Below are 27,662 nucleotides of genomic sequence, written 5' to 3'. Positions count from 1 at the left end.
CATAGTGAGACAGGCCCCCCCTTGCCCAACAACGGACATGGCAACCCCTGCTGACAACGAGAGCACCCTTAAACCACGCCCCCATCACTGATTAACATGTCGCCACTCCCCCATCCCCCAAGAGGGACACTCCCAAATTAGGTCCCTAGGGTCCCTTCAGGACCACCGTGCCAATCTTGCACTGCCCCGGCACCATGGCAATGAAATCTTGGCTCCTTGCCTCCCCCACTATTCTGGCAGTGAAATCCTGACCTGGCATCTTGTACTCCAAGTGGTGGGAGATGCAGGGAGATAAGAGCTGTGCCCATGTGCCCCTCTGTCATTGCCATTGCCACACTGCAGATGGAGAGTGCCCAAGGGACCTGGGGTTGGGTAGGCTCAACTGGGGGATGGAAGGGCTTGACCTCAGGACTCCCCCAGGATGGGGTCTAGCGGCTGCACTTGTTCATTACTGTGGAATGGAGTGCTGTGGTGATTCTGAAGACTTTTAGGTGTCCAACGGTCATGGATATCAAAGTGAGTTGGTTTTAGAGGACAGATCCAAATGTGAATATCTTACCCCAGACTGATATCTGAATTCACCATCCTGAAAGGGAACAACACCTTTCCTGGGCAACAGGGACAAGTGCGTGCAGTAGACCCCCATTTCGGGAGAGAGTCCTGAGGTAAAGCCTTTCTCCCCCCCTCCCTACCCCCCCATCCAATCCCAGGTCCCTTGGGGAACATCCTTCTGTAGCCTGACAGGCAGAGGGGCAGATGGACACAGCTCTTACCTCGTCACTTCCATCCGCCTCCCTGGACTACAAAGTATTAGGTTCATGTTTGTCAGGGCTGTGCCAAAGCCCACCCAGTGGACCTCCGGGCGGGGGTGATAGCAGCATACTGGCAAGGTGTTGAATCGGGCTTCCAGCTCACTAATTAAGAACACATTAAGAAGTTTGTACATTCATCCTGCCCTGGGACGAAACCTGATTGGGGCCAGTGAGATGGACAGGGAGAACCGTGACAGGTTTGCCACCTGTTGGGAATCCCATTTTAGGTTCGACACCCGATTCAACGGGGCATCGAGATTGCCATCCAAGGCTAGCAGGCTCAGTGAACACCAGGCTGGAGCTTTTAACAAGTGTCTTAAAGAAGGAGAGAGATGGAGAGGATTAGGGAAAGTATTCTAGTGTCTAGGGCCTAGACAGCATGAGCTTGATGGAGAGATTTGAAAGGGATTTGCACGAGTCCAGAATTAGAGGAATGCACTGATCTTAGAATATCGTAAGGCTGGTGGAGATTAGAGAGATGGGGAAGGGAAAGAACAGGCACAGGTTGGAAAACAAGTCTGAGAATTTTAAACATCAGGCAATTCCAGACCAAGAGCCAATATAAATTGGCAAGTACTTCAGCGATGTATGAATGGGACTTGGTGCATGATAGAATATGAGAATAGAATTGAATCTCTACAGTGCAAAAGGAGGCCACTCAGCCATCGAATCTGCAGTGGCCACAATCTCACCCAAACCCTATCCCTGTAATCCCACACTTTAGCCCCGTTAATCTCTCCAACCCACACATCCCAGGACACAAACTTAACAAGCACATCTTTGGACTGTGAGAGGAAATGGAGCACCCAGAGGAAACTCATGTGGACAGGGGGAGAAAGTGCAGCCGCCACACAGACAGAACACAGGAATTTTGGATGAGTTCAAATGCAGGTCTGCCAGAAGACGATTGGAATAGTCAAGTGAAAAGGACATAATTTTGTAAGTCTAGAGGTAACAGAGGCCTGGATGAGCATTTCAGTTGAGCTGGGGCCAGGGCAGGTAACTGTAGACTAGTCAGAGTCACATCTATAACACACAAACTTCCACAAGTCATCGGCTGCATTTTACTGGAGGTGGTGACCCTCATCCACCAGCTGAAAGGTCAATGTGAGCCCCACTCTGCTGGGAGGAAACGTGACCAGATTGTATGGTCGCCAGGCAGTTAAATGGCTGAGGCTTCTACCCCAATGTAGGGGGGATCTCTCACCTCAAGAGTTCTCATTCTGAGGACCAGTAGTTCACCAGTAGCACTACTGGGAGTTGTGACCACTGCTGGTACAGCAGTCAATCCCCGATTTGGATTATCTCTGCAGGCTGGGCTGGATGGTTTGTGGCAGGGCCTTGCCAGGGCCACTCAGGCAGGCTCCAGCGAGGGTGTGAGGTGTTTGTGATTGGCAGGCTAGGAGATAATCAAGTGAGGACAGCACTCACTGCTGAGGGTAGCCTGAATTAGACACATGGTGTCCAAACAGAAGGAATAATCCCCCTGTCCCTGCCCCCAGCCTGAGTCCAGAGCCAGGCTGCCAGTGTTCCCCTCCCCGTCCACCCATTGGTACAATACCAGCAACATCAGTTGGTCCAAGGGAGGTTGAGCTGTCCATTATCTTCCCCCTCCAGCTGGTTAAACTCCAGTGGAGAAGGGTAAGTACCCCCCTCCATCATTCCATCTGAATTTACTCCCACCCATTCCCAGGGAGAATAAAAATTTGAGACCCGAATGCAGGATAAAATTACCATTCACTCAAAGGCATTGGCTGATTAGGGACAGGTAGCATTGATTTTTTTTAATTAAGTAGCATACTAGTCATTTACTAGACTTCTGATGGAGCATGCTGATAATGGATATACAGTGGATTTTTATTGATGCAACATTTGGAGCTCATCCCTACATTCCTTTGAAAGGGTGTCACTGAGTCCTGTGGAGGTATTCCCACAGTACTATTTGGTCGAGTTCCAAAATTTTAAGAGAGACCAGTGCATACTTACATGAAAACTGAGGCAAACATTCATGTATTATCTCAGCCTTTGCAACCATCTTTGATAAGACCATGCTCATTCATCAAAAGTTCTTTTACTTTTTGTGAGTTTAGAAATTCCTTCACACTGGATTGACTTTCTTTTGTGATATTTGCTTAAAATGCAAGTCTCATTATAATTTAAATTTCCCAACTCATTCCGAAAACTCCAGCTTTTGCTCCATTCCTTTTAATACTATTGGGACTATGTTCTGTTTGAATGTTTCCCATTGTTTGCCGTTGTCTTATCTGATCAATTCTCTTTGCAGTTTATCTGCGATAGTTCTGGTATTTCCATGTCAGATTTTTGGCTTTCTTCCAGTCAAGAACCTTTATCTTTAACTGTTTTCTCTCTCTTTCACTTTTTGCCCAAGCCTACTTGTTTTGAATGCTGCTTCCTAGTTCCTCACAATCCTTTATCTTGCTCCACTTGATGTCCAATGCAGAAGCAAATCGGCTAAAGAACTAATTATCTATTTATTTGATTGTTTATTTCATTCATGAATTATAAAGTAGCTTTAAGTATGTCTTCTTACTCTACCATCTGTACTAGTGTGTGTGTGTATGTACGTATGTGGCCCAGGGAATGTGTATGTGCGCATAAGGATAGTGCTCACAATTTACCTATTTTTTTAAGTAGCTTCAATAAATGTACCTCATTCATTGATTTAATCTCAGAAAGACTGTCTGATTAACAGTGGCACAGTGGTTAGCATTGCTACCTCACACTCCAGGTTCGATTCTAGCCTTGAGTGTCTGTCTGTATGGAGTCTGCACATTTTCCATGTGGATTTCTTCTGGATGCTCTGGTTTCCTCCCACACTCCAAAGATGTGCAAGTTAGTTGCATTGGCCATGCTAAATTACCCCTTAGTGTCCAAAGATGTGTAGGTTAGATGGGATTAACCATGAATAGGGTGGGGTGGAGGTCCTTGGTAAGGTACTCTGTCAGGGAGTTGGTGCAGATTCAATGGGCCAAATGGCTTCTTCTGCATTGTAGGATTCTATGATTTTATAATCCTTTACAATCTGAAAGTACAAATTAGAGGCATCATGGATGTACCACAGGTTGGATTTTCCGCCTATTCCCCCAGTAGGATTTCTATCAAAGGCATGGTGGGATTCGAACCTGGGTCTCCAGAATTTTAGCTGAGTTTCTGGATTAATAGTTTAGCACTAAGCTATCATGTGCTGTTAAAAGTATATATATTTTTAATTCTTCTAGACTCCCTCTGCTGGTATATGTGTGTATGGTAACTTTAAGTGGATAAACTGTGCAATGCAATTTTCAATACACTTGATGAAATAAGCAGTCAAAGTAGTAGCAAGATTTTTTTTTACTAAAAGAAAATTGAATAAGGACTTGATTTTGAAGCCACCATTTAAAAGTAGTGACACTGAAGTAAACAAAAGGTTCAATTTTTGCACAATGGTGTGGCTTGGTAGTTGAGCTGAGTCAAATTAGCCTCAATTTCCCTAAGATAGTGAGTGGAAGAAAATTAGCTCAGATTCCCACTCATGTGACATTTGGCAGAAAATTAATCTCATGTGATGGGCTCAGTTGATGAAAACCAGTTAAGTAGTACACACCTACATGAAATATAGAAACATAGAAGACAGGAGGAGGCCATTTGGCCCTTCGAGCCTGCTGTGCCATTCATCACAATCATGGCTGATCATCCAAATCAATAGCCTAATCCTGCTTTCTCCCCATAACCTTTAATCCCATTCACCCTAAATGCTATACTTAGCTACCTCTTGAATACAGTCAATGTTTAGCATCAACTACTTCCTGTGGTAATGAATTCCACAGGTTCACCACTCTTTGGTGAAGAAATGTCTCCTCATCTCTGTCCTAAATAGTCTACCCTGTATGTAGACTGTGACCCCTGGTTCTGGATGAGATTAAGGGACCTCAGGGTTTCAGCAGCCGAAAAACTGTGTTCAGAGCAGAAGTCACCATCGTCCAGAGCGGAAATTGAGGATATGGGGAGTTGGTCTTCCGATAGTTGTGGGAAGGAAAGGTCAAGAAGAGGTCAGCTGAAACACAAACATCTGTTTAATGTTTATACTGGGCAGATGATCCAATATACAGTGCAGCCCCGTTATAACACCATGGTTGGAGTCCATAAAATGTTGTTGCGAGGTAAAAGCGGGGTCGTGCTAAATTGGGACTCAAGAAAATCAGCGCTCAAACTGACCCAATGTTGACCTAACATCCTAAAACACCCCTATTATCGTCCTATTTCACCCGTTTTTTGCACGTTTACCATCTGGCAAGCAAATCACCTTTTAATTAAAGAATTCCGCGAATAAATCGTTGTTGTTACAGTAGAAATTAAAACACAAATTAATTTTTAGTAAAGCTGTTTAATAAACAAGACAAAACAACAACAGTTTATTTTAACTCAACAAAAACTTTTCAGTTCCCCGGAAAGAGGAAAAAAAAGGTCCAATGATTCATTGCTTTATGTCCTAATTCATGCTAAATTGGGCCGCGTAAAACCGGGGTTTCACAGTAAAATGAAACTAACACAAACTTACAGCAACTCAGGCACCCAAATTCTGATAACTGAAAACTACAATTCTTATTTTGGACAAATGGGTTGCAACCTCATCTCTGCTATTTCAACATCCGTTTTTCCTCCTAGAGGAAATAGTTTATGATTAACATGGGGCCCATTTGATATTTGTTTAAACTCCACAGGAAGCTTGGTATGTGTTAACAATAAACTCAGGGTAGCCTGGAATTTCAAAAACTTTGTCTTGGCAGAGTTTTTAATGAAGAATTCAAAAGCACTCTGGCAGAATGGGCGTCATGCATCTCCACATGACTGCATGAGTGCAGCCCTAACAACACTTGAGAATCCAGGACAATGTGGCCTACTTGATCGGCACCCCATCCTGTGCCAGGTTAGATACAAGAAGTGGGCTTTGTACAATACAGAATGACAAATGTTAAACCACATGAGGAGGGATTAAAAATAGACTCCCCTAATTTACCATTCCAAGACCGACTGTAACAGGGGTGTGTTGTGAACTTACCAAGGATGTGCTTTGCCAGTACTCTAGCAGTCCAATTATGCACACTTCCAGATTATAAAGAATTAAACAGACTTTAGTTTAGTGCCACAAGTAATGTGGGTGGCACGGTGGCACAGTGGTTAGCACTGCTGCCTCACAGCGCCAGGGTCCCAGGTTTGATTCCCAGCAGATACAACAGCAACGTTTAAGAAGCAGCCTGACAGATATGAATGAGCAGGGAATCGAGGGATACAGACCCCATAATGGCAAAAGGTCTCTAGACAGGCAACATGTATTCAAGAGGTGGCTAGATATAGCACTTGGGGCGAATAGGATCAAGGGTTATGGGAAAAAGCAGGATTAGGCTATTGAGTTGAATGATCAGCCATGATCATAATGAATGGCAGAGTAGGCTCAAAGGGCCAAATGCCTTCTCCTACTTCTATCTCCTATGTGTGGAGTTTGCGCTTTCTCCCTGGTCTGCGTGGGTTTCTTCTGGGTGCTCCAGTTTCCTCCCACAGTTCAAAGGTGTGCAGGTTAGGAGCATTGGCCATGCTAAATTCTCTCTCGGTGTACCCGAACATGTTCCAGAGTGTGGCGACTAGGGGATTTTACATGGCTTCCATTGTGGAGTTAGTGTAAGCCTACTTATGACAAATAAATAAACTTTAAGTAGGCTTACATTAGCACTGCAATGAAGTAACTGTGAACAGCTCATAGAACATCTCATAGAACACATACCAAGCTTCCTGTGGAGTTTAAACAAATATCAAATGGGCCCCATGTAACTGTGAACATCTCATAGAACCCTACAGTTCAGAAAGAGGCCCTTCAGCCCATCGGGTCTGCACCGACCACAATCCCACCCAGGCCCTACCCTCATATCCCTACATTTTACAGCCACTAATCCCTCTAACCTACACATCCCTGCATACTAAGGGGCATTTTCTTAGCATGGCCAATCAACCTAACCCGCACATCTTTGGACTGTGGGAGGAAACCGGAGTACCTGGAGGAAACCCACACAGACATGAGGACAATGTGTAAACTCCACATAGACAGTGACCCAAGCCGGGAATCAAACCCAGGACCCAGGAGCTGTGAAGCAGCAGTGCTAACCACTATGCTACCATGCTGTTCTGAGTCGCCACACTCCGGTGCCTGTTTCGATATACTGAGGGAGAATTTAGCATGGCAAATGTGACTAACCAGTATGTCTTTTGGAATGTGGGAGGAAACCAAAGCACCTGGAACAAACCCACGCAGATATGGGGAGAATGTGTGGATTCCATGCAGACAGCGACCCAAGCCAGGAATCGAATGCGGGTCCCTGATGTTGTGAGGCAGCAGTGCTAACCACTGTGCCACCTTAGGATTTCTGAATGAGATAAGTTTATAGAAGCTACTTCCTAGCTTTAAAAAAAGACTAGGTGAATTGTTAGTGCCATTCATACACATTCCTTACCCCCCCCCCTTTTCTCCCTGCCCTGCCAACTTGCACAGATGGTCGAATAAAAGGATAGATTTAGAGATAAACTACTGTTCATGAGGAAAATAAACAATAAAAGAAATATATGGTAAACTATCCTTTGGCTGACATCCATGTAGTGATTCCACACTGTAGCCATTTTGCTGAGTGGTCTTGCTGGGTGTAGCTGGACAGAGCCGATTTCCACATTTTATCTCCAAAAGATCTTAGTTTGCAGCAAATTGCTCTTCTTAGGATGGTTACTCTGCAATATTCATTCAGGGAGAGAGAGACCTGACTTTTGCAGCCTTTCTGTATCTCCTTCGGATCTCTCCCCTGACTTTATAATACAGTTCTTAAAACATAAGAACATAAGAACATAAGAAATAGGAGCAGGAGTAGGCCATCTGGCCCTTCGAGCCTGCCCTGCCATTCAATAAGATCATGGCTGATCTGTCGTGGCTCAGTTCCACTTTGCGGCCCTCTCCCCATAACCCTTAATCCCCTCTCTTATCAAAAACCCATCAACCCGCTTCTTGAAAATATTTAGCGAGGCAGCCTCCACCACTTCAACGGGTAGAGAATTCCAGAGATTCACCACCCTTTGAGTGAAGAAGTTCCTCCTCAACTCCGTTCTAAAATGCCCCCCCTTTATCTTGAGGCTGTGCCCCCTAGTCCTAGTGTCTTTTTTGAGCGGGAAGAGTCTCTCCACCTCTATCCTATCCATCCCATTCATCATCTTATACGTCTCAATGAGATCTCCCCTCATTCTTCTAAACTCCAACGAGTACAAGCCTAGTTTATTCAGCCTCTCCTCATAGCTCAACCCCCTCAATTCCGGTATCAGCCTAGTAAACCTCCTCTGCACTCCCTCCAAGGCCAAAATATCTTTGCGCAGGTGCGGCGCCCAAAACTGCACACAGTACTCCAGCTGCGGCCTCACCAATGCTCTATACAGCTGCAGCAAGACCTCCCTACTTTTATATTCAATCCCCTTCGCTATGAAGGCCAGCATCCCATTCACCTTCCCGACCACCTGCTGCACCTGCAAGCTGGGTTTTTGCGACTCATGCACAAGGACCCCGAGGTCCCTCTGCACCGTCGCCTGCTGCAGTTTTTCGCCACGTAAGTAATAGTCCTTCCTACCATTCTTCCTACCAAAGTGGACCACCTCACACTTGCCAACATTAAATTCCATTTGCCATTTCCTGGCCCATTCGCCCAGCCTATCTAGGTCCTTCTGCAGACTCTCCACACCCTCCGCACAATTTGCCGTTCCCCCAATCTTGGTGTCATCCGCAAATTTCGACACCCTACACTCGGTTCCCTCCTCCAGATCATCTATATAAATGGTAAAAAGCTGAAGCCCCAGCACCGACCCCTGGGGCACTCCACTAGTCACCATCCGCCAATCCGAATAGCACCCGTTGACCCCCACTCTCTGCCTCCTATTTGACAACCAATCCTCTATCCACGCTAACACCCTACCCCCAACTCCAAGTCCCCTGACCTTCTGCAATAACCTCTTATGAGGTACTTTGTCAAACGCCTTCTGAAAATCCAGAAAGACCACATCCACCGGCTCTCCTCTATCGACCACCCTAGACACATCCTCATAGAACTCCAGTAAATTTGTCAGACACGACTTCCCTTTAATGAAACCGTGCTGCGTCTGCTCTATCAAGCAATTCCCTTCAAGATGCCTCGCAATTTCCTCCTTAATGACGGATTCTAACATTTTACCTACCACAGACGTTAAACTAACCGGCCTTGCTGGTTGCATATTCCAGAGGAACTTGGTTACCATGTCTGCTGAAGTCATTGCGTTGTAGAACAGGTAATTACATTTTCGATGTTTCATCGGAGAAACCGATAGTGTAAACTTCAACAGGAGATGGGGTCGTTCATGCTCTGGATGCGAGTGGGGTTGGGAGAAGGGGGAGGAGATGGAATTTGAGAGTCTGTTTTCATCCCACCTTGGGGGGGTTGGATGGTGAAGGTGGGGGGGGGGGAGGATGTTGCAGAATGCATGTTTTACATTTGGCTGACTGGCAGCCTTTCCATTGTCTTGATGACACTACAGTTTATTAAAAATCCAGATAGAAAAAAAAGGCATTAGTAATTGTATTTTTGTCTTTTAAAAACACACACACTTGTAACAAACAGCAAATGCTAACAGCAGCAAAACTTTCGCTTATACACATTCTTAATGTAGCATAAATGTGGTGAGAAAGATACTTTTAAAGAATTACTGAGGTATTTGGAATCATTAGACATAAAATAAGTTTTGTGCATGCTTTCGAAGGTGGGGAGGGAATTAGCAAGTCACGAACTTTAAGGAGGCAATTTCAGTGATTCAGGATCAACTGGCCTCCAGAAGCGAGAGGGGAATGTGCAGGAAAGAAGCATCAAAAGGCATGTTTTGGGATGCTGATTTATTGAAGGTTACTAGAGGTGGTGCTGGATGAGCTCACACAGCGTTAAATAAATTAGGACAAGGATTTTGTATTCATTATTGGAGACTGGGAGCCAATGGAGGACAGAAAGGATGTGGCTGAGAGCCAGAATTCCGGCAGTTAAGCTGGAGTTTATGTAAAGGGAGGGAATTGAAGAAGCTGAATCTAAAGATCTGAGAATGACAAAAATGTGGATGAGGTTTCCCTTGATTCTCAGTGGGTGGCGGAAGGAGAGGCTGACTAATGACAGACAAAAGTATTGTAAATTGAAATAATTGGTCTTAGTGATATAACAATGTAATGACTAAGGAAGCCTGGCTGGAAAGAAACATCTTTTATTACAGAATGTAAAGTAAAACCACTACAGTGGTGTACACACACTAGTCCCTACCTGGGACTACAGTTCAGCAAGCCCAGTTCGAGGCCTGCCTTATGCAGAGGTGATGGCCTAGTGGTATTGTCACTAGACTATTAATCCAGAAACTCAGCTAAAGTCCTGGGGACCCCGTTTCAAATCCTGCTGTGGCAGATAGTGGAATTTGAATTCAATAAAAATAATCTGTAATTAAGAATCTACTGATGACCCCATGAAACCATTGTTGATTGTCGGGAAAAACCCATCTGGTTCACTAATGTCCTTTAGGGAAGGAAATCTTCTGTCCTTATCTAGTCTGGCTGACATGTGACTCTACAGCCACAGCAATGTGGTTGATTCTCAACTGCCCTGGGGCAACTAGGGATGGGCAATAAATGCTGGCCAACTAGTGATGCCAATGTCCCACTAATAAATATTTTTAAATGGTTCAGGTAATGAATTCCACCTGGGCAAGCCACTGCCTGTTACCAGGGGAACTCATGTTCAATGATTTCCCTTGGACATTGTGCCCCTCTACCGTGGCTACGTTCACAGCCAGGTGTCCCTGGAGAGGGAGCATGCGGTGTCCACGGGCACAGTCGACGCCTCCCACGCCCGTTGGGCACCGCAGGGGCTGAGGTGCGTTACAGGCCCCCCACAATCACATTTTGATTTGATGTGTCTTAGGTTTCCTTAGTACTTTTTGTTTCTGTTTGGGCCATTCCCCCTCCTTTTGGGGAGCCGCCCCCTTTTTCTTTGTCCTAATGTAATTTGAGTTTGTTTACTTGGTTTGACCTGAAAGACCCCCCCTCCCCCCATGGACATTGTGGCTGTTATCACACCCCTTCCCCCACCCCACCTTTCCCCCGAGACTGATGATTCACCCTTGCTGTCATGATGATGAGGCCTTCTCTGTCTCTTTGCCCGTGGCCTCAACCCCATTGCTTGTAGGATCTGGACGAGTGGGGGGAGGTGGCAGTGTGGGGGTATGTAACAGATAGGCAAAGAGCAACAATGAGCCACTACAGGGGACTCGTCCTCAGTGGCAACCTCTGGTTGAGTGTCTGCCGCCTCTGTCTCCATGTCCAAACCAGAATCTTCATTGTCTAGATGACTGTCTCTTGAGTTTTTAGAGGGCAAGATTTCTTATCCACAGGCTGGTGTGAAAGACGTCAACAGTGGTGGATCCATAGAACGAATTGCTGGTGTGGAGTGCTCCTTGTGACGGAAGTGAGCTAAGTGCTTCTTTAAGTTCTTCTCCCTGGTTTTTATCTTATAAGACACTCAAAACTATACCTAAAGGCTGGGATGTATTGTGAGACAGTGTAGGCCTCTGCAGAAATCCAATCAACACCTTCCCTCAGGTGTGTAGAGGTTATTTACTTTTTGTATGTTATTTATTAGTTAGCAGGATGTGGGTGCCACCGGCTGGCCAGCATTTATTGCCTATTCCTAATCACCTTTGAGAAGGTGGAGGTGGTGAGCTGCTTTCTTGAACTGCTTGTAGTGCAGGCCCGCCCACAGTGCTAAACTGTTATCAAACTAGCAACCCGGAGGCCAAGAGCAATCATCCAGTGGAACCATAATGCCACCATGACAGCATTTAAATTGAAATGCAGTTTACAAAAATCTGAATCGAGATAGAATTAAAAAGTGAAAAACAAGCTGTCAGAGTATCACTAAAATTTAACTGGTTCACTTGTATCCTTTACAGAGAAAAAATTTGTCCTTTGCTGATCTGGCCTATACGTCACGCCAGCTCCACATCAATATGGTTAACTTTTAACTGCCCTCTTCAATGGCCCAGCAAGCCACTCAGTTGTATTAAACTGCTCCAAAAGCAACGATTGGATAGTGGACTCTAACCTACAAAATGACCATGTGATAAATCTGTTTTACTGTCGGCACAGTTACTGCTGTAAATGAGCTGTAATATGCTTTTACCAGTCTCTGTAAAAAGTCACTTCTGCAGCTGAAATGTTGGCAATGGAAATTAACTATTAATTAGTAAACCATTTTATATACACAGATGAGCGAGCATGCATATGTGTTCCTTCTGAACATTAAAAGTTTATTTTGGAAATCATTTAATGTGACTCTTAAAAATTATTTGCCACAAATTACTTGTGTCACATGTTAAATGAACGCTCAAGAATTAAATAGACTTGTCGACACGTGGCATCAGTCATTAATGCAGTCTGAGATTTGTCTGAGGGGTGGCATGATGGCGCAGTGGTTAGCACTGCTGCCTCACAGCTCCACGGAGCCAGGTTCCATTCCCAGCTTGGGTCACTGTCTGTGTGGACCTTGCACGTTTGCCCCATGTCAGCGTGTGTTTCCTCCAGGTGCTCCAGTCTCCTCTCACAGTCCAAAGACGCGCTGGTTAGGTGCATTGGCCATTCTAACTTCTCTTTTAGTGTACCCGAACAGGCGCTGGAGTGTGGCGACTAGGGGATTTTCATAGGAACTTCATTGCAGTGGGAATGTAAGCCTACTTGTGACTAATAAATAAAGTTTAGATTTTAGTGTGCCATTATATTCCCATACTTGGGTCAGTACGAACAGGTTTTGGAATCTAATTGATACAAAATTGTGACATAACTTAAGGCTGGCTTCCTGATGGAACTCACAACAGCCAGGTGATGTAGACTGCTCGACACTAGGCCATTTCATACCAGGCGGCTCACCACTATCTTCTCAAGGACAATTAGGGATAGGCAATAAATGCTGGCCGGGCCAGCGATGAACAACTTTCTGCAGATAAATTGTTTTTAAAAATGTTTGAGATGACACCAGGTGACGAAAATGTTCCTTGTAACTTAACACTGTGGACACTGGGAAACTCAATTCAAAACAGAAAATGCCTAAATGCTTGCCAGAGCAAGCAACATCTTCAGTGAGAGTAACGGAGTTAACAAGCGGGAGAATACATGTGAGTGCAGTCGGGCAAGGGAAAGAAGCATGGGAAGGAACTTAGAGAGGTTAATCTCTTTGGAAAAATGGCTGCTGAGAACATTGCGTGAGTTAAGGTTTATGAATCACTTATATGCAAGGCCCAGCTGCTGGGACCCAAGATCTCAGGAAATTCTGCCCCAGTGGACCTTACTTTTAAAAGAAAAATTCTCATGGGAATTTGGCACGTTGTTGGCAGATTTGATATTTCTAATCTAAGCCACACTGGCAAAATCACTGTAAGCATTAAAGTATTGTAAAGTACTTCATAGGAACATTAGAGATAGGGACACCGAAAACCATGACTTAGATCGTGGCTGATCATCGACCTCAACTGTGTCAACTCTGGCTTATATGGTAGCAGGCTTGCTTCTGAATCACAAGGTTTCTGGGTTCAAGTCCTACTCCAGGGCATTGCATACAAAAATCAAGGTTGACACTCCAGTGCGGTACTTGTCATAATAAGTGAATGTGTTCAGATACTTGGGTAACCTTCATCAGTGCATAACACTGTACCTGTACAACCCAAGTCAAATGCATATGCTTGGAAGTTAGATGACATTGCAGATTAAATGAAGTGACCCTTACAGCTTAATCTGTGACTTCAAGTGTTGTTCTTTCAACCTGAGGTGTGATATTGACAATGAGGATAAACACATTGACGCTTAAGATTGTGCCATGGCATTTCATAGAATCATCGGATCCCTACAGAGCAAAAGAGGCCACTCAGCCCACTGAGTCTGCAACAACTCTCTGACAGAGTATCTTACCCAGGTACTCTCCCTTGCCCTATCACCTCATACATTTACCCATTTGAATGTACACATGTTGGGATACCAAGCGGCAATAGGGGAGGTGATGGTCTTGTGGTATTATTGCTAGACTATTAATACCCCTCCCTGATGAGCTCAATGCCCATTTTGAGGATGAAGTAAGCGAGAGCATGCCCTCCACCTTGGAAGCCCTGATCCACCTGTATCTGGGGTCACCATTGCAGATGTCAGAACAGCTTTCTTGAAGGTCAATCCACGAAAAGTGTCTGGCCCGGTTGGGGCACTCGGACGTGCACTCTGATCAGCTGGCAAAGTAGTCACAGACATCTTCAACCTCTCTTTACAACAATTTAAGGTCTCTATCTGCTTCAAGAAAATGACCATCATCCTGGTACCTAAGAAAATCCAAGCAGCATGCCTTAATGACTATCACCGGTGGCTTTGACATCCGTCATTATGAAGTGCTTTGGAAGGCTAGTCATGGCACAAATCAATTCTAGCCTCCAAGACTGTCTGGATCCAGTACAGTTTGCCTATCACTGCAACAGGTCCACAGCAGATGCCAAGTCCCTGGTCCTGCACTGAACTCTGAAACACCTAGATAACAAGGACAGATATGTCAGACTCCTATTTATTGACTACAGCCCAACCTTCAACACTATTATTCCCATGAAACTCATCTCCAAGCTCCCTGGCCTGAGCCTTGGCACCTCCCTCCACGAATGGATTCTGAACTTCCTAACTCATGGCCCACAATCAGTAAGGATAGGCAACAACACTCCTCCACAATCATTCTCAACACTGGTGCCCCACAAGGCTGTGATCTCAGCACCTTACTATACTCCTTATACACCTATGACTGTGCGGCCAAATTCCCCTACAATTCGATTTTCAAGTTTGCTGACGACACCACCATAGTGGGTTGGATCTCAAAGAATGACAAGACAGAGTACAGAAATGAGACAGAGAATCTGGTGAACTGGTGCATCAACAATAATCTCTTCCTCAATGTCAACAAAATGAAGGAGATGGTCATCGATTTCAGGAAGGATAAAGGAGAACATGCCCCTGTCTACATCAACGGGAATGAAGTAGAAAGGGTCGAGAGCTTCAAGATTTTAGGTGCCCAGATCACCAACATATCCAGGTTCCTCTATGCCAACACTATATAGCTAAGAAAGCCCACCAACACCTCTACTTTCTCAGAAGACTAAGGAAATTTGGCTTGTCGGCTAAGATTTTCACCAATTTTTACAGATGCACCATAGAAAGCATTCTTTCTGGTTGTATCACAGCTTGGTATGGCTCCTGCTTTGCCCAAGACTGCAAAGAATTACAAAAGGTCATGAATGTAGCCCAACCATCGTGTGACTAGGTCTACACTTTCCACTGTCTCGGCAAAGCAGCCAGCATCATGAAGGACTCCATGCACCCCAGACATTCTCTCTTCCACCTTCTTCCTTTGGGAAAAAGATACAAAAGTCTGAGGTCAATTACCAACTGACTCAGAAACAGCTTCTTTCCTGCTGCTGTCAGACTTTTTGAATGGACTTACCTTGCATTAAGTTGATCTTTCTCTACACCCTAGCCATGACTGTAATTCTGCACTCTCGTTTTCTTCTCTACGAATGGTATGTTTTGTCTGTATGGTGCACAACAAACAGTACTTTTCATTATATGCTAATACATGTGACAATAATAAAGCAAATCAATAAATAACAAAGATTAAGAATAATCTTAAGTTGAGTAACTCAGCGGAATACTAATAACAGTAATAACAATGAAAACAGGAGGACTAAAACACATCTTGTTTGCAGAACACTGTTGTAGACTGAAAAGTCCACCAAAGTCTATTGAAGCCAAAAGTGTGATTATTTTGAACTGCTGAGAACCAGAAGACAAAAAAGGCCCAATAAAACCAAAAAGAAAATGCTGAATAAACTCAGTGGGCCTGGCAGCATATATGGAGTGAGAAACCAGTTAACATTTTGGATCCAAATGATTCTTCCACATTTCTGTAGGAGAGTGAGTTCATCCAGCATTTTGTTTTTATTTCAGATTTCCAGCATCCACAGTATTTTGCCAATAAACAAAATGCATGTTCATTGGTTTTTTGCTACAGGTATCATAATTTTTTGGGGCAGGACCTGAGGTTGTATATTTTTTTGAGAATTGCTGGTTATGAAAACAAATGGTGTTGGGAATAGGGCAGTGTCACATCTTCCCAATAGCTGGGGATATTCACTGTAATTTCATTGGTGATAATGTAAGCCTACTTGTAACGCTAATAAATAAACATAAGTAGCTGTTGCCATATGATCCAAATGTATAGGGATTGAGGAAGGGGTGTGGGGTGGGCAGCACAGTGATTTGCACTGCTGCCTCACAGCACTAGGGGTCCACTCCCAGCTTGGGTCATTGTTTGTTCGGAATTTGTATGTTTCCCCCCTTGTCTGTGTGGGTTTCCTCCCACAGTCTGAAAGATGTGCTGGTTAGGTGCATTGTCTATGCTAAATTCTCCCTCAGTGTACCCAAACAGGCACCTGAGTGTTGTGACTTGGGGAATTTCAAGTAACTTCATTGCAGGATTTATGTAACACTAATAAATAAACTCAACAAAAATATATTTTTAATCTGAGAATGAACTTAAACCATGAAGATTACAATTCTTTTCACTGTATCCCAATACATGTGACAATAATAAATATAATAAAATCAATTCAATTCCAATTCTCTCCCAGCACAACACTTCGCAGGCTGGGCATTAGGACTTGGCATCAGGTTAGGTGCATTGATCTGAACTGGTGCCAGACTGTAGCGACTAGAAGATTTTCACAGTAACTTTATTGCAGTGTTAGTGTAAGCCTACTGGTGACACTAACAAATAAACAAAAATATATTTTTAATCTGGGAGTGAACTTAAAACAAGAAGACCACAATTCTTTTCACTTTTTCTTTCAATACATGTGACAACAATAAATATAGTAAATCAATTCAATGCCTATTCTCTTCCAACAGAGCAACATTTTGCAGGCTGGGCATTAGTTGGGATCGTTGGTCCTCCGGCTCTGTTGGGGGCGAGTGCTGGAGGAGTCGAACGAGCCGCTCCAGCATCACCTCTTGTCGCCCTCCGGCAGATCCTCGACTCCCGCGGTGCACGCCGGGTAAGGGGAGCCGCCATATTGCTTCCGCAGATTCGTCAGAAAGTGAAAAAAATATAAATTTTAAAAAGATTCCCACACCGCGATCACCGCCCAGTTAAAATCTGATCGTAATGAGGATTAGGTAACCGCCCGCATTTATCTGGGAGCTCATGGAGCAGCGAACGCCAGGTGAGAATTGGCGGCCGAGCTGTTTTCCTTCTCTTCTCTGGTGTTTGTGTGAAAGGTAAAAGTAGTGCGAGCTGCAGCGGCCCCGAGGAAAAAAAACCCTCCGTCCGGAGACCCTGCCCCAAAATCCACACTCATTACAGCATCCTCACAGCGCGACCCCGGCCCGCGGATTTATCCAGAAAAGAAATTAAAAAAACTTCCGCAGATTTTTTTAAAAAAATACACCGCCGGCGCGCTGTGATTGGCGGCTCAGCCCCGCCGTTGATTGGCCGGAGCCAGAATAAGCCCCGCCCTCCCTAACGCCAACTCCCGCCGATAAACACCCGCCCGCCCGCGGAGAGAAAAACACCTTCCCGCCCGCCTGCCCGCGGAGAGAAACGCCCTCCCTCACTGGGAGAGAAACGCGCGGCAGCCCGCTCGCCCGGGGAGAGAAACACCCGCCCGCTCGCATGCCCGGGGAGACAAACACTCACCCACCCGCCCGTGGAGATGAACACCCGCCTGCCCGGGGAGAGAAAAACAACTTCCCGCCCGCCCGGGGAGAGAAACACACACCCGCCCGGGGAAATGAACACCCGCTCGCTCGCATGCCCGGCGAGATAAACACTGACCCACCTGCCCGGGGAGATGAATACCCGCCCGCCCGCATGCCCGGGGAGAGAAACGCCCCCCTGCCAGGGGAGATAAGAACGGGCCCCACCACCCCTGCCGTGATAAATACCCCCCGTGGCGATAAACACCCGCCCGCAGCAATAAACATATGCAGTGATAAACAGCTGCAGAGAGGAACTCCTGTCCGCCCGCAGACATGAGCACCAGCAGTGATGAACACCCACAGTGACCTGCCCAGAGCAATAAACACCTGCCTGCCTGCAGAAATAAATACCCGCAGAGATAAACATCCACCCGTCCATAACCATAAACACCCATGTGCAGCTATAAATACTCGCCCACAGCTATAAACACCCGCCCGTGGTGATAAACACCTGCCCGCCTGTGGCCATAACCACCCGCCTGCAGCGATAAACACCCGCCTGTAGAGATAACCACCTGCCCGCAGAAACGAACACCCGCCTACCGGCAGTGATAAGCATTCGCCCGCCTACAGTGATAAACACCCACCTGCAGAGATAAACACCTGCCTGTGCTGATAAACACGTGCCCACCTACAGCGATGAATACCCACCTGCCCACAACGATAAACCCCACCCGTAGTAATAAACACCAGCCCGCAGCAACACATACCCGTTCGCAGCAATGAGTACCTGCCTGTAGCAACAAATACCCACCTGCAGCAATACATACCACCCGCAGCAATAAACACCTGTCTGCAGCAATAAATACCCGCTGGCATCAATAACTACTCGCTCGCGGCAATGAATACCCATCTGTGGCAACGAATACCCATCTGCAGCAATACCTACCCAGCTCATAGCAGCACATACCCATCTGCAGCAACACATACCTGCCCACAGCAATAAATACTGCCTGCGGCAATAAATACCCACTCGTAGCAATGCATACCCATCCGCAGCAATAAACACCCACCTCCAGCAATAAATACCCGTTTGCAGCAATAAATATTCACCCTCAGCAATAAACACCGGTCTCCAGCAACAAACACCCGCTTCCAACAATAAACGCCCACCTGCAGCAATAAACACCTGTCCCCAGCAATAAACACCCATCTCCAGCAATAAATACTCGCCTGCAGCAATATATAACGTCTCCTGCAATAAATATCCATCTGCAGCAATAAATACCCACACGCAGCAATAAATACCCATATGCAGCAATAAATACCCGCCTGCACCAATAACGATCCTCTTGCAGCAAGAAATATCCACCTGTTGGGATAAATACCCGCCCGCAGCAATAAATACCCACCTGCAGCAATAAATATCCGCCTGCAGCAATAAATATCCACCTGCAGCAATAATTGTCCACCTGCAGCAATAATTGTCCACCTGCAGCAATAATTGTCCACCTGCAGCAATAAGTACCCACTTGCAGCAATAACTATCCATCCACAGCAATAAATACCTGCCCACAACAATAAATATCTGCCCCCAGAAAATAACTGTGTGGCAAGGTGGCACAGCGGTTAATATTGCTGCTTCACAGCGCTAGGGACCGTGTTCAATTCCAGTCTCGGATCACTGTCTGTGTGGGGTTTGCACATTCTCCCCATGACGGCATGGTTTTTTTCAGGGTGCTCCAATTTCCTCCCACAGTCCAAAGATTTGTGGGTCAGGTTGATTGGCCATGCTAAATTGTCCCTAGTGTGGGGGGGATTAGCATGCTAAATGTGCGGGGCTACGGGAATAGGGCCTGGGTGGGATTATGGATAGTGCAAACCCGATGGGCTGACTAGCCTCCTTCTGCACTATAGGAATTTTGTGGATTCTATAAATATCCATCTGCAGCAGTAAGTATCCATCCCCATGAATAATTGTCTGTCTGCAGGAGAGGGACAGCACTGAGAGAGAGCATCAGGAATAAGTGTATGTCTGCAGGAGAGCATTGAGAGAGAGAGAATAATAAATTTGCAAGTGTAGGGCAGGGACAGCACTGGGGTATAAATAAATGAAGTGAATATAATGTCTGGTGACTAAAACAAAGCAATGTGCATTTTTAAATTGCACCTTTAACATTGCCAAATATCCCAGTGTATTTGTGGGGGGGATGTTGGAAGGATGCCAAATTTCCTAATGTTTTCAAGGGGAGTATATTTTCCTTTTTAAAATTTTTTCATGTGGGTGTATTTTGATTCAGTAACAGTGGATGATACTCTTCCAAAATCAGGTTGGTGTGTGACTTTGAGGAGAACTTGCAGGTGGTGTTGGTGCCATGCATCTGCTTTCCTTGACCTTCTGAGTGGTAGATGTTGTGGGTCTGAAAGATGCTATTGATGAAATCTTAATGTGCTGCAGTGCACCTTGTTAATGGTGCACACTATTGCGAATGCAGTAGACCAGATTGAATGGCGGGGCAGGCTCAAAGGGCTAGTTGGCCTACTCCTGCTCCTATTTCTTATGTTCTTATGAAATACCCATCTGGTTCACTAATGTCCTTTAGAGATGGAAATCTGCCATCCTTATCTGGTCTGGCCTACATGTGATTCCATAGCCACAGTAATGCGATTGACTCTCAGCTGCCCTTGGGCAACTAGGGATTGGCAATAAATGCTGGCTAGCCAGTGACGCCCACATAAAGTAAAGTTTAAAGTTTACTAGTCATAAGTAAGGCTTATATTAATATTGCAATGAAGTTACTGTCGCCACACACTGGCGCCTGTTCGGGTCAATGCACGTAACCAGCACATTTCTTGGACTGTGGGAGGAAACCGGAACACGTGGAGGAAACCCACACAGTCATGGGCAGAACATGCAAATTTGACACAGTGACCCAAGCCAGGAATCGAACCCAGGTCCCTGTCACCATGAGGTACCAGTGCTAACCACTGTGCCGCTCCCACAAATGAATTCCAAAACGTTTTGACTTTGGGGTGGCACAGTGTCTCCTCACATTCCCCCAACTGCTCCCACCACAACCACCTCCCCCCCCCCCCCCGCCCTGCCCCACCCTCCACTAGAGACATCTGTTACATATTCCAGGTTGTTCTTTGGCACACTGTTTATCTTTGTTCTGCAGTCACACATTCTGATCTCTTATTGTGCCACTATCAGCTGATGAACCAGTACTCCTCCATGTTGAATACCACTTGGAGGAAGCACTGAGGATGGCAAGGGTGTAGAATGTACTCTGGGTGGGGGACTTCAATATCCATCATCCTTGGCCACGATCACCACTATTTACATTCCCTTTGTCTTTTTGTCCTTGACACCTTTGTCGGCTTCTCCTTAGCCTCGACCGATCAGAACATAAAAACATAGAAAAACTATAGCACAAACAGGCCCTTCGGCCCACAAGTTGCGCCCATCATATCTCTACCTACTAGGCTTACCTATAACTCTCAATCCTATTAAGTCCCATGTACTCATCCAGAAATCTCTTAAAAGACCCTATCGAATTTGCCTCCACCACCACCGACAGCAGCCAATTCCACTCACCCACCACTCTCTGAGTGAAAAACTTACCCCTGACATCTCTGTACCTACTCCCCAGCACTTTAAACCTGTGTCCTCTTGTGGCAGCCATTTCAGCCCTGGGAAAAAGCCTCTGAGAATCCACCCAATCAATACCTCTCAACATCTTATACATCTTTATCAGGTCACCTCTCATTCTTTGTCTTTCTGAGGAGAAAAGACCGAGCTCTCTCAACCTACCCTCATAAGGCATGCCACCCAATCCAGGCAACATCCTTGTAAATCTCCCCTGTACCTTTCAGTGGCTTCCACATCCTTCCTGTAATGAGGCGACCAGAACTGAGGACAGTACTACAAGTGAGGTCTGACCAGGGTCTTATAATGCTGCAGCATTATCTCCCGACTCCTAAACTCAATTCCTCGATTGATGAAGGCCGGTACACCATACACCTTCTTAACCACATCCTCTACCTGCGAAGCTGATTTGAGAGCCCTATGAACCCGGACCACAAGATTCTTATGAGCTTCCACACTGCTAAGAGTCTTACCCTTAATATTATATTCCTAATATATATTAATTTTATATTTATTGGCCCACTAGTCAGCATCTGCTGCTCCACTGTCCCCTCCGCACCCCCCCTCCCCCCACCAACATCCACTGCCACACATGAATATAAATCTCATCCTACTCCCAGTTTTCATTAGCTCCCTTCTCTCTCCACAGATGCTGTTAGACCTGCTGACATTTTCCAATATTTTCAGCTTTTGTCTCGTTGACTTAGACTGACTCCCAATTAAGCAATACCTTGATGATTGGGGAGGCAGTGGCACAGTGGTATTATCACTGGAGTAGTAATCCAGAGACCCAGAGTAATGATCTGGGGATCCAAGTTTGAACTCCACTGTGGAATTTAACTAAAAAAAAACATCTGGGATTAAAAGTCTAATGATGACCATGAAACCATTGCCAATTGTTGTTAAAATTCCATCTGGTTCACAAATGTTCCTTAGGGAAGGAAACCTGCTGTCCTTACCTGGTCTGGCCTACATATGATTCCAGCTTCACAGCAATGTGGTTGACTCTTAAGTTCATTCTGAAATGGCCCAGCAAGCCACTTAGTTGTATTCAACCACTACAAAGAAAACAAAAAGGAATGAAACTGGAGCAACAACCTGGCATCGACCTAGGTATGGGAAATGACATCATGTAGACCCTGCAAAGTCCTCTTTACTAACATCTGGGGCTTATGCCATAATCGGGAGAAATATCAAGCAACAGCCTGAGTCATACTCATGAAAATGTACCTTAACAGGTAATATATATATCCTGGATATGTGTCTCACTGGCAGGGCATACACGGCAGATGTGGTGGTACAGTGGTATACAATTGGGAGGGAATTGCCCTGGGGGTCCACAACATCAACTCTAGACCCCATGAAGTCTCATGGCACCAAGTCAAACAGGGCAAGGAAACTCCTTTTGATTACCATGTACCATCTCCCCCCTCAGCTGATGAATTAGTACTCCACTATGCTGAACACCACTTAGAGAAAGCACTGAGGACAGTAGGAGTGCAAATTGTACTATGGGTGGGGCACTTCAATGTCCAAAGAGTAGCTTTGTAATACCACTAAAGAGCAAGCTGGCAGGGTCCTAAAGGACATAGCTAGTATAGTGGGACTGCAGCAGGTGTTGAGGGAACTGTTAGGAAGGAAAAACATACTTGACGTCATTCTCAACAACCTGAGCATCATATAATAGTATCAGGAGTGAGCATCGCACAATCCTTGTAGAGACGCGGTCCCATCTTCATAGTGAGAATATCCTCCATCGTGTTGTGTGACACTACCACTGTGCTAAATGCAATAGACTTTGAACAGATTTAGCAACTCAAGACAGGACATCCGAGAGGCACTGTGGATCTCAGCAGCAGCAATCAGCCACAATCATGGTTTGGCATATCCCCCACTCTACCATACCACTAAACAAGGGGATCAACCCTGGTTCAATGAAGTGTGCAGGAGGGCATGCGAGGAGCAGCACCAGGCATACCTAAAAATGAGGTGTCAACCTGGTGATGCTATAATACAGGACTCCTTGCATGCCAAACGTCATTAATTGTAAGTAATAGAGAGAGCTAAGTGGTTCTACAACTGATAGAACAATTCTAAACTCTGTAGTGTTGCCACATCCAGCCGTGAATAGTGGTGGACAGTTTACTCACTGGAGGAGGAGGCTCCACAAATATCCCCATGCTCAATGGTGGAGGAACTCAGCACATCTGTGCAAGAGATAAGACTGCAGCATTCACAACAATCTTCAACCAGAAGTGGCCTTATTCGGAGATCCCCAGCATCACAGATGTCAGTTTTCTGCCAGTTTGATTTACCGTACGTAATATCAATAGCTGAAGGCTCTGGATATTGCAAAGGCGATAGGTTCTGACAATATTTCTGAGGACTTGTGCTCCAGAACTTGCCACACTTCTGGCCAATCTGTTCCATTACAGCTGCAACACTGGCATCTACCCAGCAATGTGGAAAATTGCCCAGGTATGTCCTGTATATAAGGAGCAGGACAAATCCACCCAACTAATTACTGCCTATCAGGCTACTCTCGATCATTAGCAAAGTGATAGAAGGGGCCATCAAAATGCTACCAAGCGCCACTTACTCAGCATAATAAACTGCTCACGAATGCTCAGTTTGGGTTCCACCAGGGTCACTCAGCCCCTGACCTCATTACAACCTTGGTTCAAACATGGACAAAAATGAATGCCAGAGGTGAGGTGAGAATGGCTGCCCTTGGTATTAAGTCAGCATTTGATCAAGTATGGCATTAGGGAGCTGTGCAAAACTGAGAAAGACTCTGTTCATTGGAGTCATACCTGGCACAAAGAAAGATGGTTGTTTTGGTTGGAGGTCAATCATCTCAGCACTAGGACATCATTGCAGGAGTTTCACATGTAATGTCCTAGACCCAACCATCTTCAGCTGCTTCATCAATGACCTCCCTTCCATCATAAGATTTGAAGTGGGGATATTCGCAGATGACTGCACAATGTTCACACCATTCTTGAGTCCTCAGACACTGTAGCAGTCCAAAGATGTGTGGGTTAGGTGCATTGGCCGTGCTAAATTGCCCCTTAGTGTCCTGGCATGGGTAGGTTATAGGGATTAGTGGGGTAAATATGTGGGATTACGGGGATAGGGCCTGGGTGGGATAATTGTCAGTGCAGACTCGGTGGGCCAAATGGCCTCCTTCTGTACTGTAGGATTTCTATGTTTCTATGTTCAAATGCAGTAAGACCTGGACAATATCCAGGTTTGAGCTGATAAGTGGCAAGCAACATTCATGCTGCACAAGTGCCAGGCAATGATCATTCCGAACAAAAGAACGATCTTTGATATTCATTCGCATTACCATCGCAGAATCCCCACTATCAACATCCTGTGGGTTCCCATTGACCAGAAACTGAATTGGACTAGCTGTATAAATACTATGACTACCAGAGCAGATGAAAGGCTAAGACTCTTTTGCTGAGTAACTCCCCTACTGATTCCCCAAAGCCTGTCCACCATCTACAAGGCACAAGCCAGGAGTATAATGGAATATTCTCCACTTGTTTGAATGAGTGCAGCTCCAACAACACTCAAGAAGCTCAATACTATTTCAGGACAAGGTAGCCTGCTTGATTGCTACCCCCTTCCACAAACTCAGGGACTGCTGCAGTTCAAGAAGGCTGTTCACCACCACCTTGTGAAGGGCAACTAGAGATGCGAAATAAATGCTGGCCTGGCCTGCAACGCCAACATCCCATAAAATGAATTTAAAAAATTAAATTTTGCATACTTGTTTTCAAATTCGTCTATCACCGCCCCTCCCTAACTCTGTAATCAAAATGTCTGGGATATCTATGGTTCTGTAATTCTGACCTTTTGAACATCCTCAATTTTAATTGCTCCACTATTAGTGGTTGCGCCTTCAGTTGTCTTGCCCCAAGCTCTGGAATTTCCTCTAACCATCTTCAAAGGTTTGTACACAAAGATCCCTAGTTTTCTATTCCTGTATTAGCTTTAATATTGCACCATTTGGCTTGTACCATCTTGCGTCATTCTTCCTACCAAAATGTCTTCTCTTACTTGAAACTTAGGGCCTGTAGAAGTCACAATGGGCAGGTTAATGGGTTCCACTATTCCCCCATTGTCTATTTTGTGCCAGTGTTAAAAGTGGCCTCTGTGTTCTTGGGAAAGATAGGGAAAGCTCATTCTAAAACTCTTGATAATTGCTTCTTTGGCAGTTTATAGTCTGCATGTTCAGAACAGGAGGTTACAGTTATGAATTGGAAACTCCAAATTAGGGATTCCCAAACATCCTGCAATTTTCATTTAGGTGGAATTTCCAGAGAACATGTAATCTTATTAAAGCTGAGCATTTCTTCTGTCGCTAACCGCTTTTCTTTCTCATCCCTGATTATCCAGAGCTGGTTTCCATCTTCATGTGCAAACTCTGTAACCTGTTTTCCCCAAGCCGAGGCGAGCTACTAACTCATGTCTCTGAAAAGCATGCAGAGGAAGATCTGGCTCCAGACGAACTTATTGTCCCATTACGGCCTCTTCCTGGACCTGAAAGATCTGAGAGAAGTGAAGAAGGTAGGACCCTAAAATAATCCTGACCCACTGCACCCACTCTTGTATCTACTCCAGAATAATATTTTTTCTTCCTTTGTATTCAGGCAAATTGTAGCACTGCTAGCTCTTAGAGCCAGTTTGATTCTTTTACCAAGAAGTCCATCGCTGGATTAGGGAACTAAATTAGAGTAAGAATTAATATTGAGAATCTGCTACTAGATGTGTTAGGATATCAGATCAGAAACACCAGGGTATATAATGAAATCATATAAGACCTCAACAATATGCTATTTTGGCAAATTGAGGATATGATGTTTCACTCTAGCTGTGATTCTATTAATACACTTGGGAGTTTTTTTCAAAATAAAATTTATTTAACAACAGAGTTTAACTATAACAAATGAATTAATTTAACGTCTACAATTGAACAATACTTAAACATGACAAGATAGAGTTCTTATCCACTAACATATCACTACAAGTTCCAATTCAAACAATATTCCTCTCATAGATTTAAGCCACTCTTTAAAATTTTTGAGGCCATAGGAGGTGTAAGCGAAATCAGTGGATGGAAAGCTGGTTTTGTGTGATGGAACCCTTTTCACAACCCTTTCTTATGGTCTTGGTCAGCGGAGGAAATGCTGGCCTAAAGGAGAGTGTCTTGTTTTTAAGGATTTCTCAGCCATGGGTTTGGGTTCAATTAATTATCATGTCCTACTTTCCCCTCAATTGTAGAACTGTCAAACAAATGCACTGCCATTCACTTTTTGGGTGCAGTAGTACAAATGCCTGCCAACCTCAAGGCCTTCTCTAGTAGTCAGGTTAAAAATCAGCTAAAAGTAATTTTGGTGGAACTGTATGATCTGGACAGAAATATTTAGTTTTAGGATGAGTTTTCCCCACCTTTCCCAAGAACACAGAGGCCAATTTTAACACTGGCACAAAATAGACAATGGGGGAGTAGTGGAGCCCATTAATCTGGACAATGACACTTCAATGGCTACTGTAGTTCTAAGACGACATTTTAAAAATGGACCAACTAGCAGAGAGGGTATTCAATTACCATTAATCATTGCTTTGAAGTTGAGAGCACTGTTAGCTGACCTCAGAGCAGCAGATGGAGATGAACATACTGCCCAGCTGTGGCATCTATCATCTTCAAGCATGGCTGTGTCCGTGGAGGCAACAAGGGAGGGTTCCTTCTTTCCTCCGCCATTGGCTGTGGTGAGGGATTGTGCAGCTTGGGGGAGCTGGTCAGACAAGCAAATGTCAGCAGATTCCATGAGACTCACATGAAATCTTCACATAAAATATAGTGTAGATAAAGCTTAGATTTGTGTAGCACCAAGCACAACTTCTCCAAGCTCTTTACAGTTAGTGAGGTATTTCATAAAGTTTAGTCACTGTTTCAATATTGGGAAGCACAGTAGTCGATTTTGCACACAAAATATCCCCACAAAAATGAAATAAATAACCAAATCATCTGTTTTGGTCATATATTGGTTTATCGTAGCCATTTCTGTTTTTGTGTGGGATTCCAGAATATTGAACAGTAAATTACCCTCTTTTATGAGACTGCTTGTGTTCATGATTTGCTCAATAGGGTAGCAGTGAAGAACTTCATTCACTTGTGGTTAATTACAGCATTGTAATTTGGGTCAACTTTGCCATTCATATGAAAAACAACTGTGGGTATAGATTAAAATCAATTCTTTCATTTAAACCAAGTGAACTGAAGGTTTTTAGTTTGTATTGCCAATAAGAAGAGATGTATTGGAGAACTTTCAGACCAATT

At 44.9% G+C, this 27,662-nt stretch overlaps 1 protein-coding gene across 8 annotated transcripts in view; it reads left to right on the top strand.

Moving 5' to 3' along the window:
- zfat (zinc finger and AT hook domain containing) overlaps positions 1-27,662 on the top strand; it is a 213,970-nt gene that overhangs the window by 80,278 nt on the left and 106,030 nt on the right. For 5 of the 8 annotated variants that reach the window (XM_080194577.1, XM_080194576.1, XM_080194573.1 and 2 more), the window contains one exon: positions 25,718-25,888. In XM_080194577.1, coding sequence (XP_080050703.1) covers positions 25,735-25,888 — 154 coding nt within the window. In that variant the 5' untranslated portion in view covers positions 25,718-25,734. Of the gene's footprint in view, positions 1-16,518; positions 17,187-25,717; positions 25,889-27,662 lie in introns of those variants that run through there. The other 3 variants (XM_080194579.1, XM_080194572.1, XM_080194571.1) reach the window with 2 other exon arrangements.

The sequence above is a fragment of the Carcharhinus amblyrhynchos genome, chromosome 8 (genome assembly GCF_965287045.1).
Source record: "Carcharhinus amblyrhynchos chromosome 8, sCarAmb.v2.hapA, whole genome shotgun sequence".
Taxonomy (NCBI): Eukaryota; Metazoa; Chordata; class Chondrichthyes; order Carcharhiniformes; family Carcharhinidae; genus Carcharhinus; species Carcharhinus amblyrhynchos.
The sequence above is the reverse complement of the archived record's forward strand: the minus strand, read 5'-3'. Positions and strand labels throughout refer to the sequence as shown.